At 37.1% G+C, this 17,817-nt stretch overlaps 5 protein-coding genes across 13 annotated transcripts; 2 read left to right on the top strand and 3 right to left on the bottom strand.

Moving 5' to 3' along the window:
• Positions 1 to 539: 539 nt before the first annotated feature.
• LOC115999439 (uncharacterized protein At5g39570) lies at positions 540 to 2,086 on the bottom strand. The gene is made up of 2 exons (XM_031239289.1): positions 997 to 2,086; positions 540 to 871 (listed from the first exon to the last, which is right to left on the bottom strand). Exons 1-2 carry the CDS (start codon positions 1,996 to 1,998, stop codon positions 797 to 799), a joined length of 1,077 nt encoding a protein of 358 aa, XP_031095149.1. The 5' UTR covers positions 1,999 to 2,086; the 3' UTR covers positions 540 to 796.
• Positions 2,087 to 3,313: 1,227 nt separating this feature from the next.
• Positions 3,314 to 6,092, top strand: LOC116000380. Of its 6 annotated transcripts, none has more exons than XR_004094099.1 (8): positions 3,314 to 3,432; positions 3,933 to 4,052; positions 4,137 to 4,302; positions 4,452 to 4,514; positions 4,616 to 4,693; positions 4,801 to 4,885; positions 4,958 to 5,105; positions 5,241 to 6,092. XR_004094099.1 is itself a non-coding variant. In XM_031240458.1 (7 exons), exons 2-7 carry the CDS (start codon positions 3,937 to 3,939, stop codon positions 5,008 to 5,010), a joined length of 555 nt encoding a protein of 184 aa, XP_031096318.1. In that variant the 5' UTR covers positions 3,314 to 3,432; positions 3,933 to 3,936; the 3' UTR covers positions 5,011 to 6,078. The 6 variants fall into 6 exon arrangements, 2 of the variants coding, with proteins under 2 accessions (XP_031096318.1, XP_031096317.1); XR_004094098.1 differs by having other exon boundaries at positions 5,234 to 6,092; XR_004094097.1 differs by having other exon boundaries at positions 4,958 to 5,542; positions 5,632 to 6,092.
• Positions 5,210 to 7,070, bottom strand: LOC116000379 (vesicle transport v-SNARE 13-like). Its single transcript, XM_031240456.1, has 5 exons — positions 6,881 to 7,070; positions 6,294 to 6,352; positions 6,035 to 6,187; positions 5,804 to 5,944; positions 5,210 to 5,509 (listed from the first exon to the last, which is right to left on the bottom strand). Exons 1-5 carry the CDS (start codon positions 6,972 to 6,974, stop codon positions 5,369 to 5,371), a joined length of 588 nt encoding a protein of 195 aa, XP_031096316.1. The 5' UTR covers positions 6,975 to 7,070; the 3' UTR covers positions 5,210 to 5,368.
• A 1,984-nt stretch (positions 7,071 to 9,054) lies between these two features.
• Positions 9,055 to 14,572, top strand: LOC115998099. Of its 4 annotated transcripts, none has more exons than XM_031237572.1 (11): positions 9,055 to 9,296; positions 10,703 to 11,030; positions 11,247 to 11,354; positions 11,524 to 11,595; positions 11,895 to 11,984; positions 12,434 to 12,569; positions 12,701 to 12,866; positions 12,957 to 13,082; positions 13,236 to 13,430; positions 13,584 to 13,706; positions 14,096 to 14,572. In XM_031237572.1, exons 2-11 carry the CDS (start codon positions 10,760 to 10,762, stop codon positions 14,219 to 14,221), a joined length of 1,413 nt encoding a protein of 470 aa, XP_031093432.1. In that variant the 5' UTR covers positions 9,055 to 9,296; positions 10,703 to 10,759; the 3' UTR covers positions 14,222 to 14,572. The 4 variants fall into 4 exon arrangements, with proteins under 4 accessions (XP_031093432.1, XP_031093433.1, XP_031093435.1 ...); XM_031237573.1 differs by lacking the exon at positions 9,055 to 9,296 and adding an exon at positions 9,686 to 10,102; XM_031237575.1 differs by lacking the exon at positions 9,055 to 9,296 and adding an exon at positions 10,118 to 10,253.
• Positions 14,573 to 16,179: 1,607 nt separating this feature from the next.
• On the bottom strand, positions 16,180 to 17,194 carry LOC115998091 (lamin-like protein). The gene is made up of 2 exons (XM_031237561.1): positions 16,839 to 17,194; positions 16,180 to 16,565 (listed from the first exon to the last, which is right to left on the bottom strand). The coding sequence occupies exons 1-2, from the start codon at positions 17,032 to 17,034 to the stop codon at positions 16,243 to 16,245; spliced, it is 519 nt and encodes a 172-aa protein (XP_031093421.1). The 5' UTR covers positions 17,035 to 17,194; the 3' UTR covers positions 16,180 to 16,242.
• Between the last annotated feature and the right edge of the window lie 623 nt (positions 17,195 to 17,817).

Genomic DNA, 17,817 nt, shown 5'->3' with positions numbered 1-17,817 from the left:
ATGCAGCTTAATCGCCTCCTCAACCGTAGGAGTTGTGCTAAATTGATGTATTCCTACAGCTAAAATGGAAGCCCCTCCACTGGCAAGTAACCAAAGAGGAGAAGACGAGTGGGAAGAAGTATTATTATAATAATAAAATTAAAAAATTTTAACAGAAAATAAAAAGATTTTTTTTATGAAAAGTTAAAAAAAAAATCATTTAAAAAACAAAAATATTAAGCTTGTTCTAACGGGCTAATCAAATCAATTTTAGACACTATCAGTTTGGCTTAGAGGGCCAATTTTATTACTTTTCCTAATAATAAAATTCCGATCATTTCAGTTTTCAATATACAAGAATTTATTATTCTTCGATTGTTTGATATATTACAGAACCAAACTAATTCTATTAAAAAAAACCAAACCAAGTTGTCCACCTCTAATAAAATATTCTGTGCCTATAAATGGATCCACAGTGCAAATGGACTAACAATTGTGTTTATTGGCATGCATACATTTATATACACAAGCAAACAAAAACCCCAATACAAATACAAGTATACCACGAAAACATAACATCAATAAAAATAATCTAACACACAATACCATAATAAACAAGATAGTTGCATACATAAGTGCAAGAAAAGCACAAGTTTGAACACCATCCCAAACAGGTGGGACTTTATTACAGCATCTGAGAAGCAAACCACATACATTCTTATAGTTCAATGTAGACAATTTCAAAAACACACACAATATGAGGGAAAATTATTAAGTAGGCATGAACCCGGTTGAGAAGGCAACCTGCAAATTATGCTTAATCATCATAGTGCTGGCGATGGTGGTGATGGTGATGCCTGCGCTCCTCATTATCGTCGTCATCCCCATCACCCTGCAAATTGTTAAAATAACAAATTAGGAACTAAGATAAACCCTAAATTGGTGGGATATTCAATAGTTTTAAAACCTAATAGAAAACAGAAAAAAGCATAAAAGAAAGAGATTGAAATGGCTCACATATTTCTTGCGACCATAGCTCTCATCATCATCATCATCACGCCTCTGGTATCTAGGTTTCCTGTACTCCTCTTCCTCATTGGGCCTATCATAGCTTGATCTCCCATAACCTTCACTCTCCTCAGTTCCATAGTTCGAACGACCATAGCTAGGCCTGTCCTCGCCCTCCTCCTGGCCATAGCTTGGCTTCCTACCATATCCACCCGATCCATATTCCGAGCCATGTTGCTCATACTCACTCTTCCTTCCATACTCGTCAGATTCGTTACGACGCCCATAACCAGATCCATATTCAGAACTTTGATCTTCATATTCAGGTTTCCGCCTATAGCCAGATCCGTACTCGGAATCGGGCCTCTCATCTTCGTTCCTGCGTCCATATCCGGATCCATATTCAGAACTCGGCCTTTCGTCTTCGTTCCTGCGTCCATATCCGGATCCATATTCAGAACTCGGCCTTTCGTCTTCGTTCCTTCGTCCATATCCGGATCCATATTCAGAACTCGGCCGATCATATTCGGACTTACGGCCATGCCCCGATCCATATTCAGAATCGGGTCTCTCATACCCCGATCCATATTCAGAAGGCCTCTCATGCTCTGGTCTACGACCATATCCACCTTCAGATCCAGATCCGCCCCCTCCGTACTCGGATTCACCACCATAGCCTCCTCCACCGGGGCGACGACCATAGCCCGCCTCGGATGATCCCCCGTGAGAAGGGCCGGGTCGAGGCTTGGGTCGGCTATAGCTCTTGTACTCGTTGTCAAGAGCCTCATCGGCATAGGCGGATGGCTCGGCATAGTCGGAGTAATGGGGACGATCATAGTCAAAGTCGCCGGAGGCGGAGGAGATGGGATAGCAGGTCTCCTCGGATGGCGGAATGGGACGGCCGTACGTCACAGTAATGTCGTATCCACCGTCGTAAGGCGTCGGATCGAACTCGTCGAAGTCGTCGACGTCATCGTCGCCGGCTTGGTGGCCTTTCGGGTAGTAAGACATGGTTGATTTTTGGTGATTCTGCAGCTGCTTGCTTTGGATAAGCGATGTCGCGATATCAATCAAGCGAGAAATAACCCTATTTATGAATCAGACAAGAAAATTGTAGCGATAGAGTAAACGACGTCGTTTCCCCCGGATCACGAAATTCACGGCGGGCCTCATCAATCATCAATCATCGTCCAGTTTTGTAATCTGTGTTTCCCACTCTGCTATTTTGTTTTATTGCCAATACACCCCTCAAGTTTTGAAAAATTAAGATGATGAATGAATTAAGATCATTATTTTATGGACTATGGACTATGGTCCACCTTGTAGATTAGAAATACATTATTTAAATATTAAAAAATATTAGCTATTTTGTATATTATTCAATAATGTATTTTTAATATATTAAAAATGCACCTTGTATTAATGAAAATTACATTATTTGAGTACTAAAAATACATTATCTTATCTATAATCTAATAATGTACATTCATTACACAAATAATATATACATTAAATATATTAAAAGTGTAACTTGTATTCATGGTCCGTATGGAAAAAATTATTATGTGGACCATAGTCCACATAGCTATATGAACCATAAATGCAATATTCATTTTTAGTATACTAAAAGTACATTATATGTGTATTGAATATACATTATTTGATAATATTATAAAAAATCATGTGATTTTCAATAATGTACTTTATGTATACAAATAATATACTTTTAGTATATTAAAAATATTTTTTTATTAATGATTTACACAAATGTGTAGACCATGATCCATAGAATAATGATTGGTTCATGGCTGGCTGAATGGCAAATTATGTTATGGATCCGAGTCCACTTTGCAAGGTGGACTCAGATTTATGTTCACAATTTAAAAACACTATGTTCACAATTTTAAAACTCTATGTTCATAATTTTAGAATTTTATATTCACAGTTTTAAATCTCAATATACAAAATTACATTACTCAATATTCATAATTTTTGAACTCTATAGTCACAATTTTGTTATATAGATTCAAAGATTGTATTATGCTATTGAATATAAAGTTATGAAATTATGAATATAGGGTTTTGAAATTGTAAATATAAAGTTTTAAAATTGTGAACATAAATTTTTAAAATTGTGAACATTGATTTGGGTCATCCTTTTAAGATGGACTCGGTCCATAGCATAACAACTGTGTGTGAATCATTGTCTATAGAAAAACTTGTCAATGAATTATTAGTGGGCTTGGGTTCCATTAAAAGCCCAGCCCATTAGAAAGAACTCCTTAGTAAACGAAAAGGAAGAAGAATTTACATGGCGCAAACGCAGCCTAGTCGAGAGTCGAGACTAGTTATTGACGATTGTAAAACAGAAGAGGAACACGTCTGACGACTGCTACCGCTCCGCCCCCTCCCCCGCCCCCGCCGCGGGTTACGCCGTCGCGAAGGGTATTTGAATGCTTGCGCTCTCCTTCTTGTATATTGTGAACCCTATAGTTTGGATTCCCACGCTGAATATATTGTATTTCCCTGTAAAAATGCCTAGTTTTGTTTGTTGGTTTGTAGTTTATAGTAATTTGACCGGTTAGAGATATGAGGGTTTGGTTAATCTTTGTTTTGGAGAGCCGTAAAGTGTTGAGCATCAAATTCTTTGATACTTCAACTCACATCTCCCTCCAAGTGAGAGTTTTGGATGTGCATGCAGTTAAGCTGAAGATTGGAAGAAAAATAAAAATAAAAATTCAATTTCGGAATAAACCCTGGAAATGTCTAAATCTTAGAAACCTTTTTTGTCCATTTTCACTTCCATCTGTTTTTAACTGATATTCCAGCAATCAGAGTTTCATTTTTTGGTTAATGCTTGGGTTAGATCCTGAACTACAACTACTGGATAGACCCTGGGGATTTTACACTGATTTAGGGTTTGTTTTTTTAAAACTTGCTTTCAGGATTATGAAGCGGATGCAGTTAAGAATAACTGATCTAAACTATGATGTTTTGAAACATGTAATGTACTATGTAGCCATATCTTCTGATGGAGCCAAGAACCTTGCCAGGGTGGTATCTGTGTGAGTGTTATTGATTTCAGAAAGTGATTGAGAGTCGTATGGTATTTCCTAGCCAACTGAGTACACAACTGGCTTTGTTTATAGTTGCAGGTTGTTTAAGGAAGTTGCCAAGGATACGGACATCTTGAAAGCTGTGACATTTGATGATATTAAGCTCTCTGCTATCCATGGGTCATTTTGGCGACCTTCTGGCCTTTTATGTACTTGTGTAGCAAATGCAAATCAGAGTGCTTCTGACAAAGTAACTGATGTATGTGATCCCCAGGACAGGATCCTGCTAATATCGTGAACGGGATCAAGCTTGATCACAGCTTAAGTTTGGTTCGGTTCACATTTTTTAACTGTCTAGTGGCTAGTGGCTTTGGCTTCTTCTATATAATGTTTAACATGCGTGTGCAGTATGCAGAAATGCTCAATGCAACTCATAAGGTCCTTAAAAGGGATATGTTCCGTGCAAAGATGGTATAAAGCCTATTGACCATTCCACCTTGCTCTTCTTTTAAGAACATATGTTTCTTTCTCCCCTTACTATTGTTTTGACTAAGAATAGTGTTTATCTGCAGATTCTCATGGCAAGAAATAGAGCTGTTGAAACTGTAAATACAAGGGCGAGGAAGAAGGCCCTAGATTCAGCAATAGATGTTGGTATTTTGACTGCAATAATTTCATTTTCGGTTAGTTCCAGCTAGTATAACCAACAAAGATGGGCTCATACAATGTTTAAACCTTGAAATCTGTGTACAAGCAGGAGTGCACAAAGACCTGTGATGCTGTTGATGCTCAACTACAAAGAACTGAGCAGTTCTTAGAGATGCTCAATGCAGTGCAGAGAGGTACTAAGCACGCTAATGAATGGCTTTTGCTGGTCTAGAAGAGCTTTTCATATTACTGGTGTAAATTTGCAGAGAAACTACTTCTTCCAGCATGCAGTGGGATATCCAAGAAATATGCAAGCTAAAGATGTCATTCCCGAGGGTCATTGTTTTTACTTCGATTGTTGGCAGCAGAAGATGACATTGAAGAGGCCTATCTCTCCTCAAAACATATAGCCATGTATGTAATTTTGAGGCTGCTAGAGGATTTTTGCTCTCGTTTGTTGTGCGATTGTTCTAGTTTTCTACATCATATGGTCTTATCAATTTTTCTAGAATCCTGCCTTTTTCATTTCCTTTCCTTTCAAGCTGCTAGCTTCATAGAACCAGATACAACTCAGCCGAGAAGTACTCAAGTGCGTGGCATTGAAGAGAAACACAGTCAATGAAACGGAACACTAAACTACATACTACAGCCATGATAAAGCAGCTTATGTTTGGGGACTAATTTGGAAGTATGAAGTACAAAATCAAGAGAATAGCAACAATAAGAGCCGCAACTATTGCTGCACTAATAATCCACTTCTTGTTTCTGCTCATCCACCGTGATATCCTTCTCTCTTTGTTGTCGTCGACATCATGTAACTAGAATGGGAAGAAGACAAGCTAAGCTGTGAGGTAAGTTTGTATTTTCTCTAGAACAAATCTCAACTATCAATCCAAAAAAGTAGAGTGAGCATTATAACTGTGAATGATGTCCTGTTCAGGCTAAACCACAAGGAACCATAGCCATGTTGAGCATATATAATATATAAACGTAAATGTGCTGTCCAACTATCAGCTTAGACTTTTAGTTGAGATGTAGCACAATCAGCACGCTTCAATTAGCAATAGGGGGATACATACATATACTTTAGGTAGTAAGAAGTGCAGGCATACCGTTTTATGAGCATGAGCATGCAAGAATGGCTGCTGCGGCTGGGATTCCAGATCTTGAAGAATTGGAACATCAAGCTCTTCTGTGTCTAGAATGGTTTCCCTAATCTCATGACTAGTCTGATCATGTGTTTCTGCTAGTGCCTATTACATTACAGTTACCATCAGTGTCATAAGCCAACGCTACAAGAGTGTTGGCAAATAAAATGGCAATTGCCTATGCATAAAACATACCGGTAATGTGTCAACTTGATTTGAGTTTGAGGTTTGTTTAGTTACTTCAGTCTTTAAATTATCTAAATCTGATTTATACTCTCTAAGCTTTGCGAGAAGAACAGCTTTCACATTTGGCTGCAAACTTCGTGCCTCAGCATCCATTTCCTTGATCTGAAGAGTGAAAATTGAGAACCCCACCCAAAATATTATAATACATATATATGCCTGCATCCCTGCCAGCCATATTGATGAATTAAATATGAACACAGCTAAGTACCAAGGTTTCTGCATTGTCCATTCCAGCTTTTACTTGACATAATTTCTGCTTCCTTTGCTCTGCAAAGAATTCAGTAACAAATATGTTGTGTGCAAAAGCAATATAATCAAACTGAAGATGAAAAAAAACACAATGAATGGTGGAAGAAAGCCAGCTAGCCAGCCAATTCAGTTTTCCACCATGACTAATTTTGCATAGAGAAATATCAGAATCCAAAAACCATAAAATTATTATGTATACGCACTTCAAGCTTGCACATATACTGCCAAGCGATTATATTGCTTGAATGATCAAAAATCGCAGGAAGAAAAAGAAGCAGAGTATAATTTGATTGTTTGAGCAAATTGGCAGGTAGGGTTCCCTTGCAGAAATAGTCAATCCCAGGAGTGAAGAAGAATCAGAGTAATAGATCCAGTAATCCAGTGGATCCAAATTTCACTACACAACCCCGCCCAATCGCCCATAATCAAACTCAAACTAGCTTTAGAGCATAAATCAGATAAAATATAGGCAAAAGAAGTAATTAAAATAGCAGATTAATCAACCCATACGAACACAACTTTACTTCATCATCGCCTTTCTCTAACCTCCATCGAGTACATTAGCGGAGGCGCACTTCTTCCACAAATTCTCACAAACTTCGCAGTATAGCCGCTCGTATCTTTCAAATGCTTCACTCATCTTGCGCCACACTCTAACCGACCTTCAAATCTTATTACACGCCAGAAAATCAATGTTTCAATCACATAATATAATTATAAGCAATAATCAGCATCAGTAATGTATTCCAATTTCCAAACAACTACTTCTACAAAGGTGCCGTTTTCTTCTAGCGCACGTACCACTAAGTCCTTTCGCTTTTTTGTTTTATAGCTATAGCCTATAAGAAAAGCATTCCCAAATAATATTGTTTATTAAAATATAAGATTAAAAATAAACAAATAACAAAAAAAAAAGAAAAAAAAAAAAGAAAAAGATACGAGTTAAGTGTATAATATGTGAACGACGAGTCGGGTTCTCGAGCTTGCAAGACTCTAGGGAGAGAATGAGCCCAAAAGTCGCCTCTATAGGCATCTAGCAGGGTATTTATAGGAGATTTCAAGGGAACACATGTCGGGAAGCCGGCATGCACGCCACATGTCCTACATGCACTCGGTGTTCTTGCGGCGAAGGAATAGCGTCCACGAGTAACGAGATATTTGAGTCGCCAATAGCCACCGGGGTCGATTTTAAGTGTCAGAAGGTACATCTTTGAGGGCTTATCTTATGGTCTCGGGACCGAGGTCAAGTACTCGGGTCAGGACCGAGCATAAAATAGTTAGAATAAAAGCTTTCTTAAGTTAATAAAGGTCTTAATCTTCAGGTCAGATCGGTTAATATTCACCCGAGGTCGAATCATGTCAAGAAAGATTTTCGGTTCTGATCATGTTCTTTGGGCATACACGTCAACATACCGATGTATATTCCCTATCACATACATGATTCAAATATGACACCTATGTTAATTCATAATACTTTTCTTAGAGAAAATAGTGTTTTTGATTCTCTAATTATATAAGTATAATTTAGGGATGACAATTTCAATCCGTCTTGTCCCACAAATATACTTATTAATGGAGATAGAGAAAGGCGTTATAGTCACGTACTCCATAATCCATTACTCGAACTGATCGGAAAAAGCTAGGCTAGACATAACTTCAACCAACAAATCATATAACGTGGTGAGGGAGACTACAGATATTTAAGGAGTTACAGTTCTACACCAAAATAGAATAGAATTAACATTTCTCTACATCTCAATTAAGCAATATCACCACGGTATATGCCTGCCAGCCACAAGGTGGGCAAGTTGTTAAACATAAAAGATGACTTCCCAAGACCCTCGCTGACTGACGTCTCTAAACTCCCTAACCTTGTCGTCATTTGCCACATCTTAGTTTAGAAATTTTAACTCGATTCTCTTTTAGTACAAGCGCAAAACGCGCTATCTATTGAGCTTCCCACAACCTTTAGGATCAACTAATCCATGTGCATGTGACATTCACATGGAACATTTCCCCTCAGCACCCTTCAAAGTTCTCATTTAAATATTTGTTACTACACCCAACATTTGCATCAACAACCACGTTGCTCATGCTCACATCCATGGTTTTTGCAATGATTGTTGCGCTCTCCTACTCATTAGGGCCTGCCTCTTGCCCCAACAATTGAGTATAGGTCGCACGTTTAACTACCATCCATTTTCAGTATTAGTTGATTCGACATGTGAGTTGTTACACACTCCTTAGTGAATTTCAACTTCCATGACTACTATATTGTAGTTCCAATTGACCAACACCTTTGCTATGATCTAAGGTAGTGTGCATTTGATTCCAGGGTGTAACCCAAATGAGCAGTCGCACTGCTCTATCTATTTAAAGTTAGTTTGAGAATAGATCGAGAGCGATATAGTCCGATGCCTCTAATCATTGACTTTACCCCATAAAATTCTTACGTTAACTATATCTATCTTGAGAAAAACTTTAAAGACATATTATAATCATTAATTAATTTCAAATTAAATATATAGAATGATTTAATATAATACAAGAGTACAAACTTGTGTTTATTAGTTTTCCAAAATATCTATATATTTTCAAATTCTCATAAATATATACATATTTTTTAAAAATAATTTTAACACTTGGTAAATACAAACTCATGGGGCCATTTCAGGATTAATTCATGTTTGTATGTTAATTCACGAATAGCGGAGGTGGCGAGGGAGGATGGCAAAGATGATGAATCGGCCATTAACTGAAAAAACACCTCTATCCTCTCGTTCTCTCTCCATTTTACTCGCTCTATGCGCATATATATATACATAATTCGTTGAGAAAGAGAAGGCTTGGGACCTTGGGTCCTGCGCATCTGACCCGTTTACCCGTTGTCTCTCTCTCCCTGGTTTTCTTTTGATCTCCGGAGGGAGGGAGACCGGTGGCCTATGTTATCCCCATACAATCGGTAAAAAGAACATTGTGTGTATAAATTATGTGTATATTGATTTGATGATATGTATAGGCTTTGCATTTCGGATAGGAGCCTTTTTCTGTATGCATATCGTATTAGTTTCTTTCTTTTTTATGAATGTATTAGTTTAATATTGCTTTAATATGTGAGATTTGAATAAAGTTGATGGCTTTATTTTAATTCCCATCTTTTGAGTCCACCTAATGCTGCTTTCCTGTAGGTGATAATCTTATATTTTCCCCTTTTTTTCATTTAAATAGTAAGAATTATCCTTATTGATAATGCCTTTATTCCTGCTTTTTTAAAAACAATTATTTATGTATTCTTCTGGGGAATGACCTTTTTCCACTAATGATTTCCAGTTTTTTTTAAATCTTAGTTGCTTGGTAGATGTTATTTGTTTGTTTGCCTCATTCTCCTTTTTGGAACTTTCTGCTTTCATTTTCATGTCATCTTACTCTCTACGGCTCCTCAATGTGAACCCACCTGCAATTTGGTTATGCTTCTGTTTGTTTGTATGCTTGATTGATTGTGATACACTACCATCCATTTTATTCTTTTGGAATTTGTTCGTGATTTCCCATTTGACATTGATCCATTTTCTCTCGTGCAGTATTTTGCACTTCTGCCGTCTTATTTGACATATTTTTCTTCCATTTAGTCTTCAAAAGCGAATCCATAAAGGTCATGGCATTTTCCACAATCATTCTTGTTCTATATTTGCATAGCCTGATATTTCCAGCAGGGCTAGAGAAGAAAAACATGTGAAAAGCACCTACCACACATTGTATCCTATGATAGTATGATTCCTTTTCAAATCTTTTCTGTGTCTAGTTTTTGCCATTTATTGTCTTCAATCACATGGTACTGCTTAACGTTCTGTACCTTATCAATCCTCGATCCTAACAGCTTCTCTCTTCCTGGAGACTTAAAAAAAAATTCTTTTACCTTGTGAGTTTTGTTGTGTTGTCACTAGTCAGAGATTCATTTTAGAATATATATAGTTGATACCCATATTAATCATATTCCATTTGTCTGTGTTTCTAGTCTGCAAGTCTTGGTCAGTGATGACTAGTAGCATACTGACACTTTATACCTAAAAAGACTTTAACATATCTTTTTCTTGACTTCCTTTCCTGAAGATGTTTGGGTTGTGTTAAGGTAGTATATCTATGATTATCTATCTTCAGAGTTTGATATTTTCAAATTATGTGATTCGGAGTACTGGTTTAAGAAAGCCACTCGATTTGGAAATTTGATTAATTATTCTTCTGTTCATATGATTTCTCATTAATTGACTTCTTTGTATTGTTTTAAATTTCCTTTCCAAGTTGAGCATGAAATGTATTTCAGACTGTCTGTTCTTTAGCATAAACTAATTTCTAGTGTTACTGGTGAAGTTGGATCTCGTATGAGGACAACATCAACTAGCGAGATTTGTAAGCGGAGTCAGAATAATGGGTACTTGTGCATCAACACCGTCCCAGACAATCCGGGTGAAGAAGAGACACCACCATCGCCGCCGCCACAAGAGACATCGTGGAAAGGTTTCGAGTGCTGTTATAGAAGGAAATAGGAAAAAGAATAGCGATGCAGCGGCTAGAGTGACAGATATTTCTGTTAGTGAGTTTGTTCACACAACCTCAACACGCAAAATATCCGAGTTTTCTAACTCCACATTTCATCTAACTCAGCTGCAATGGCACCATAGCCGGAAAGATGCTAACGGTATTATGTTCTTCTTTCCTTGTTTATTGTGTATTTATGCTGAGATAGGGTATAATAATATAATGTATACAAGAATTAAAGATATGGATGGGGTTGCTCTTCTATCACTAGGGCAAATGGGAGTTCAAGAGTTGTTATTATTAATCATCTTTCCTCAATGCCATAGAACTTCAGAACTATAAATTTGAAACTAATGAGAAATTCACATGCTTGTAGTAAGTTGCCAAGACGAAGCATGGTTCGATACAACCAGCATTTTTGAGTCTGACTCAGATGGTGATGGTGATGGTGATGATGATGATGAATTCACCAGTGTTCATGGAGGTAATCAGCATAATATATATTATTTTAATTCCTATTAATAACTCTCGGTGTTTGTAAAATTTATAAGGCTCTGGTGTTTCTTTTACAAACTTTCTGTTGACAGATTTCTTTGTTTCAGTATTTCAACTATGCACTTATTTAGTGATATTATTTCATCTCTGTGATACAGATTATTTTCCTTGTGTGCCTAATGGACAAGTACTTCAGTATGAGACTTCATCTTGCTTTGTGGATAGCAAATGTAAGTACAAAGAATATCATGAATGATATCTAAAAATAGACAGAAATAAAACAAATAAACTTTTTTATCAATGATGTCAAGGAGCAAAATGGGCTGTGGACTTCTGTCCTTGGGGAAGACTGAGAAGTTTGAAGATATAAGGACAAAAAAAGTTAAAACCATGCTCAAGTTAAACGTAAAATGTGACAGACATGACATAAGTGAGAAAAATCAAGAATGCCATGAAGTTTGTCTTACCTAAACCAGTCACTTCTTTAAGTTCCAATGATGTTTTAAGATCATTAATACATCAAATTCAGGTGTTTATTCTCAAACAACAAAATCAGCTATCATCAAGGTAGTATCCATAAAGAGGACATCTGTTGATGAAGAAGCAATAGATGATTTATGTAAGTATATTGTGATTTCAATTTTGGGTATTCTTTCATTGTTATGAATTGAGTCTTTTGGGAATATTTATCCATGTAGGAATTTGTTTGACTATACGGTTTCAAAATTTCTGGGTGAGGAAGATCACCTCTTTTTTAGCATTGTCCGTATGATCAGTTGTATTTATTTATTTATTTAATTTATTCTGATGATGGAAGATAGAGCTGTCAATACAGGCTGGCGGGGCGGGGCCGGCCAAAGCCTGGCGGGCTACGGGCCTAGGCAGTGTGGGCCAAAAAATCCTGCTCCTTGGTAGGCCTGTGTTTTTCGAAACCCACCCTCTACCTAAGTAGGGGGTGGGACGGGCCGGCCCCGTGGGCAAAGCCTGTTTTGACGGTTTGGGTGTGGGTCTGGAGTTGGAAACTTTTCTCAAGAAATGTGTTATGAAAATATTGACATATACATGCAGATGGATCGAAAAAATATCTTTACCGGCCCAGAGCAGGACTCACAATCCCATGTTGTACAGACACAAAGCCAAAACCAGGAACTTGGTCTATTACTGAGCCCTCTAATTTTAAGCTCCGTGGTGATACTTTTTTCAAGTACGATCTTAACTTCATTTTATTGACCAATACATAGGAACTTGGTCGATTGCATAACTTCGTTTCATAGCTTATTGGGTGGTCAGGCGTAAGTTTTGCAATATATTTATGAACTTCAACTCAACCTGCAGGGACAAGAAGAAATCCCCTGCTCCAAATTTTTGTCCTTATACTCCCATTGGAGTTGATTTATTTTTGTGCCCAAGAAAGATAAAGCACATTGCACAGCACCTCGAGCTTCCTTCTATTGAAGCTGATGCTGGGAAACTTCCCCCACTGCTCATCGTTAATATTCAGGTATATTTGAAGTGCTTCACTCCAAAAGATGAGCTTTTGTTGGAAATGACAAATATCACGCATTTCTTATTACTACCTTTTTTTTTTCAGCTGCCTAATTATCCTGCACAAATGTTTGGTGATAGTGACGGGAAAGGATTGAGCCTTGTATTGTATTTCAAACTTAAAGAAAGTTATGAGGAAGACATCTCTCCCCAGTTTCGAGAAAGCATTAAGGTATAAATGACTATTATATTTGTGGGTAAACCTGACCCTAGCCGGTAAAGGACCACAAGGAGGTAAACCAGCCTAGGTTGCCATAGATGGCTACTTTATGAGTTTACTAGCGCTTATTTTCCATTGTATTGTTTTATTCCTTTGTCATAATAGCGATTAGTTGAAGATGACATGGAAGCAGTTAAAGGATTTGCAAAAGAGTCTACAGTTCCTTTCAGAGAAAGGTTAAAGATTATGGTTGGGGTTTTAAATCCAGATGATCTTGTATCGACGTCAACTGAAAGGAAACTCTTGAATGCATACAATGAAAAGCCAGTGCTTTCCCGCCCTCAACATGACTTTTATCAGGTTAATATTATGCCTTCAATTTGATCTTTCTACGATTTCCGTAAACCTTGCTTTCACCAACATGAATTTGACACACAGAATCATAGTTAGTGATCTAGTGTATGCTATATGGTTCAATGAATTTCTGAACCATTGATTGTTGTTTCACTGCAGGGCCCAAATTACTTTGAGATTGATCTTGACATTCATCACTTCAGCTATGTAGCAAGAAAGGGGCTTGATGCTTTTAGAGAACGCCTGCAAGAGGGAATTCTGGATCTTGGTTTGACAATTCAGGTTTCACAATAATTTACAAGTTTTCCCTTTTTTGACCTCGTTGTCAAGTAAATCGCTATTCCTAGTGACTCGCAAATTATATCGTATACCAGGGCCCGCCATGTGCATTGTGGACTGGTACAAGTTATTATGTACTTTCAGTTAACAGATTATGTACATTCAGTATAACCAAATGTATATAATAACTAATAACTGAATATGTATATATAATCTATTAACTGAAAGTACATAATATGTATGTTAACTATATATACATAATCTAGACCAGGTTTACTTAAGTGAATCTTGGTCAACGATATATAAAAATCGCCTAGCGACTTCACCGGACCTATGTCTTGTTGATGTTTGTTTCTTGAAGTTTTAACTAATCATTTGTGATAAACATACAGGCACAAAAGCCAGAGGAGTTGCCAGAGAAAGTTCTTTGTTGTCTGAGGCTAAACAAGATTGATTTTGTTGATCGTGGCCAAATCCCAACACTTAGAATGGTTGACGATGGCTCTTTATCAGAGTAGCATCCATTATATTGCCAGCTTTTTACCCATACACACACGATAGTATACATGCATGGGGGAATATATATCAGGAATTGAGTATGGACTGTCAGCTTTCTCCAAGTTGTATTGTTGGCCCCAGACAGTGCAAATCTGTACAAAACATCTTTTCTTTCTCATTGACACAGAAGACAGAAAAGATGTATTGTACTCAGATTTACCATATTGTGTGTCTGTGTATATATAATTATATATATATATGTATGTATATTCTTTTGTGAGTGTTCAAACAGAAAGATGTCTTGTATTGATTTGTAACACTTGAAATGTTCTTATATAGCATCAATACACGCCAAGATTATTATTTTTCCCTCCAAGTTCTTTTAGTAGCATGTGCTTTATCTTAACTAAAAGTGTAAGCTGATAACTAAAAGTGTAAGCTGATAGTGACGAATCTTGACATGGATCGACTCCGATACTAAATTGAAGCATGCCTTTTTATCTCAACTAAAAGTTTAAACGGATAGTTATATATTATATGGTCAACATTACATATACTAACATTGTTTATTCAATCTTTTTCATGTATCCCAAATAATATACAGCTTTTGAGGATGCATCATTGCTCCCAAAGCTATTTGTAGAAGAGGATGAAGATTGAAGGGCAGTCAAAAATCTGTTCTGTCAAGGCTGTTTGGGTTTAAAATCACGTGACTCGTTGCTTTCGTAAAGGCATTATATTGTACCCAAAGTAAGGTGGCCCTTCTTTCTTTTTCTTTTTTTTTTTTTTTTTGTGGGTATATTTTAGGGGATGAGAATTGAACCAGAATATAAAAAAAAAAAAATACTGTTTGATCAAGTACATTATATATTATTTTTGATATATTACTTAAAAAAAATGAATTTATCGGTTGTCAGGATCGAACATTTACGATTACACTAAAAAGTTATAAATAGTAGCGAATGTGTAAATTTTTTTATACTTATGCAACAGTCAACGTCACGTTTCTATGGCACAATTAGTTTGTGTAAATGTTGCCGCCACCACTATTCATCTTCAACTTTCATCAATTTTTTGTTGAAAAATACCAAATCTCCAACATCACTTACGATTAATCACTAGAGGATGTAAACAGAATGTAATATATCACCACTCCCATCTCCACCGGGCTCCTATTCTGTTTATATAATATATAAGATATCATATCACCATTTACTTATTTCCTATTTTCAAAATTCCTATTATGTATTTGTTCAATCTTAACTAAAAACCTATGTTTATAGTTATATTACACATTTATGTATATATATTACACTATATGTGAAATCTAGGGATGACAATTTGCCCTGCAGATATCCACCCCACATGGATCGGATTTAATTTTGTTGGGTGATAGTAGGTGATGGGTTGGGATGAGTCTTAAAAAAGTAAACCTGTTGTGGGTAGGGTTGAATTTGGATTCTATATACAAAATTCGTCTAAAACTCCACCGACCCACCATATGTGTGTGTGTGTGTATATATATATATATATATATATGCACACATAAAATAGTAAAATAAATAGTACTAATATATAGTTAATTATAAAATTTTCGATAATTAACCGACATGGTTGGCGTTCAACTCTTCGTCCCTTAAGCATGAGGTTAGGAGTTTGATCTCCACCCATGCGAATGGAGCAAACTATTTGGCATCTCTTAAGCATGCGGGTTGGAGGTAGGGGTGGGCGAAAAAACTGTAAAGTGTATCTGGTGATAGATGTAGCACACCCTGACCCATTGCCATCCTAGTGAAATCAAGAGAAAAATTAAACATGAAATTGGAAATAGCTAAGTGGTCAAAAGATTTATTATAGGGATAAGCACTTGGACTCTTTGTTTTGGGGTTAAAATTACTTATATTATATGACATGGAATATGTGAATTCAATAGAAAAAAAAAACACGAAATCAAGGATTAGGTTGCAAGATGAGAGAGTTGAACAAAAAAAATAAAGAATTGTTCAAATTACTTAGGTTGCAAGAATAGAGTACAAAATGATTAAAGAAACATGAAAGCTGCAGACAAAGCCATAACAAGGACAACAGAAAGGGAAACGCTTTGGGGAGACATCACCGGCGGCGAATTGGATTGAGAAGGTGAAGGCGCCGGAGTAGGATGTTGCTGGACGTTGATCGCCATTTTCATTTTGTTCCAGCAATAGCCTCCGCTGCTAATGAAGTAATATGGCCTCGTCTCGTTCAACTGGAACACATCCCGACCGCCTCTCGTGATGTTGGTTATGAACTCGCCGTCGTTGCACGTCTCGTAGTTGCTGCTGTTCACCTCCAGCACATTGTAATAGTGCTTATCGAACACAAAATCTGCCACAAATTCTAAAGCCTTAACTTCCACTGTAAACAACTGGAAATTAAACGAAAAAACGAAATAAGATCGATCTATATGCAAGTGTTTAAAATACAAAAACACTTTCCTTCAAAATTTCTGAATTTCATAGTTAATCAGTGATCGTTGATAGGATATTTCCAAAATTTTAGATCAAACTAAGCCTCAAGGCGGCGTAACTTGTTTTCGCCTAAATTATTTTTTTTTGTTGTTTGAAAAGAAATAGCTAGGGTTTAGGAGTAGAATGTTACAGAGCCAGTCGCCGACGTAGAAATGCTGTTTGGCCGCCCATTCGGTGTAGTTCATAACATTGGGAGTCCAACCGACGTTCCCTCCCACCTTAATCCGATCGCCCAGCGCGGATGTTAATAGCAGCGATCCGAACACCAGCGGCAACCACACAGCGCCGACATTTCTCGCCATAACGCCCGAAGCCGAACCTTCCATGACAGAAAATTAAAGCAGTGTTTGATCGTTCGTCTACTCTCTCTCTCTCTCTAGCTTATAAATATAAATATAGATATATATAGAGAGAGATAAAGGATGCGAATATAAAGGGCAACGAATTGAAGAGGCGAGAGTGGGGTTTCTTTGGTAAGAAAAGAGGTGGCCTGGCAACCATTGATGAGGCAGCTAGGGCAGATTTCGGTTTCAAAAAAGTTAAGCGGACGCTACTGATCGATCATGCTCTAGGTGCTCTTGTGTTGTACACCCACTCACCCCCACCCCCGTCAGCCCATCGCCAGTCTAATCACCGTACACGTGTACATTTGAGTCAGGGATCCTTTCTCAAAGGCAGCGTAGTTCGTGGTTTCCAGTACGGACTACGGAGGCGAGATTTGCGTGGCCATATAGGACAAGGCTATTCATCAATTGCTTATTGCTATACAATTAAACTAGTATTATACCTTGCGGTAGCGGACTAAAATTGTTGACTTATTTGATGTACGTTTGTCAATTATATTGTATGACTTTGGTTATATTTCTTGTAAAAAAATTGTTAGTAAAATAGTAAAGTCCAATGCTTAAAAAATTAAATTTATAAATTATTAAATACTTCTTTGTAAACTACATTAGTGATTGAATTAGAAGTATTATCTAACTCATTACAAATCATAAATTTGAAATCCTTAGGATTACTTATTCTAGATGCGGCTACATGTAACTGTCCGTGCACAAATACTGATTTTTTGAGTAGCAACCCGACATGAGGTAACGTTTTTCCCTGAC

This window comes from Ipomoea triloba, chromosome 12, assembly GCF_003576645.1.
Source record: "Ipomoea triloba cultivar NCNSP0323 chromosome 12, ASM357664v1".
In the NCBI taxonomy this organism is placed as follows: Eukaryota; Viridiplantae; Streptophyta; class Magnoliopsida; order Solanales; family Convolvulaceae; genus Ipomoea; species Ipomoea triloba.
The sequence above is the reverse complement of the archived record's forward strand: the minus strand, read 5'-3'. Positions and strand labels throughout refer to the sequence as shown.

Coding starts and splice junctions, on each gene's coding strand:
- LOC115999439 (XM_031239289.1), bottom strand. CDS start 1,998: ATGTCTTACTACCCGAAAGGCCACCAAGCCGGCGACGATGACGTCGAC. Junction 872..996: donor GCTATGGTCGCAAGAAATAT/GTGAGCCATTTC, acceptor AACAATTTGCAG/GGTGATGGGGATGACGACGA.
- LOC116000380 (XM_031240457.1), top strand. CDS start 3,937: ATGAAGCGGATGCAGTTAAGAATAACTGATCTAAACTATGATGTTTTG. Junction 4,515..4,615: donor ATATGTTCCGTGCAAAGATG/GTATAAAGCCTA, acceptor GTTTATCTGCAG/ATTCTCATGGCAAGAAATAG. Junction 4,886..4,957: donor GCTCAATGCAGTGCAGAGAG/GTACTAAGCACG, acceptor GTAAATTTGCAG/AGAAACTACTTCTTCCAGCA.
- LOC116000379 (XM_031240456.1), bottom strand. CDS start 6,974: ATGAGTGAAGCATTTGAAAGATACGAGCGGCTATACTGCGAAGTTTGT. Junction 6,353..6,880: donor CGCTAATGTACTCGATGGAG/GTTAGAGAAAGG, acceptor AATTCTTTGCAG/AGCAAAGGAAGCAGAAATTA. Junction 5,510..5,803: donor ATGCTCATGCTCATAAAACG/GTATGCCTGCAC, acceptor TTCCCATTCTAG/TTACATGATGTCGACGACAA.
- LOC115998099 (XM_031237572.1), top strand. CDS start 10,760: ATGGGTACTTGTGCATCAACACCGTCCCAGACAATCCGGGTGAAGAAG. Junction 11,031..11,246: donor TAGCCGGAAAGATGCTAACG/GTATTATGTTCT, acceptor ACATGCTTGTAG/TAAGTTGCCAAGACGAAGCA. Junction 11,985..12,433: donor AGAAGCAATAGATGATTTAT/GTAAGTATATTG, acceptor ATATACATGCAG/ATGGATCGAAAAAATATCTT.
- LOC115998091 (XM_031237561.1), bottom strand. CDS start 17,034: ATGGAAGGTTCGGCTTCGGGCGTTATGGCGAGAAATGTCGGCGCTGTG. Junction 16,566..16,838: donor CTACGTCGGCGACTGGCTCT/GTAACATTCTAC, acceptor AATTTGTGGCAG/ATTTTGTGTTCGATAAGCAC.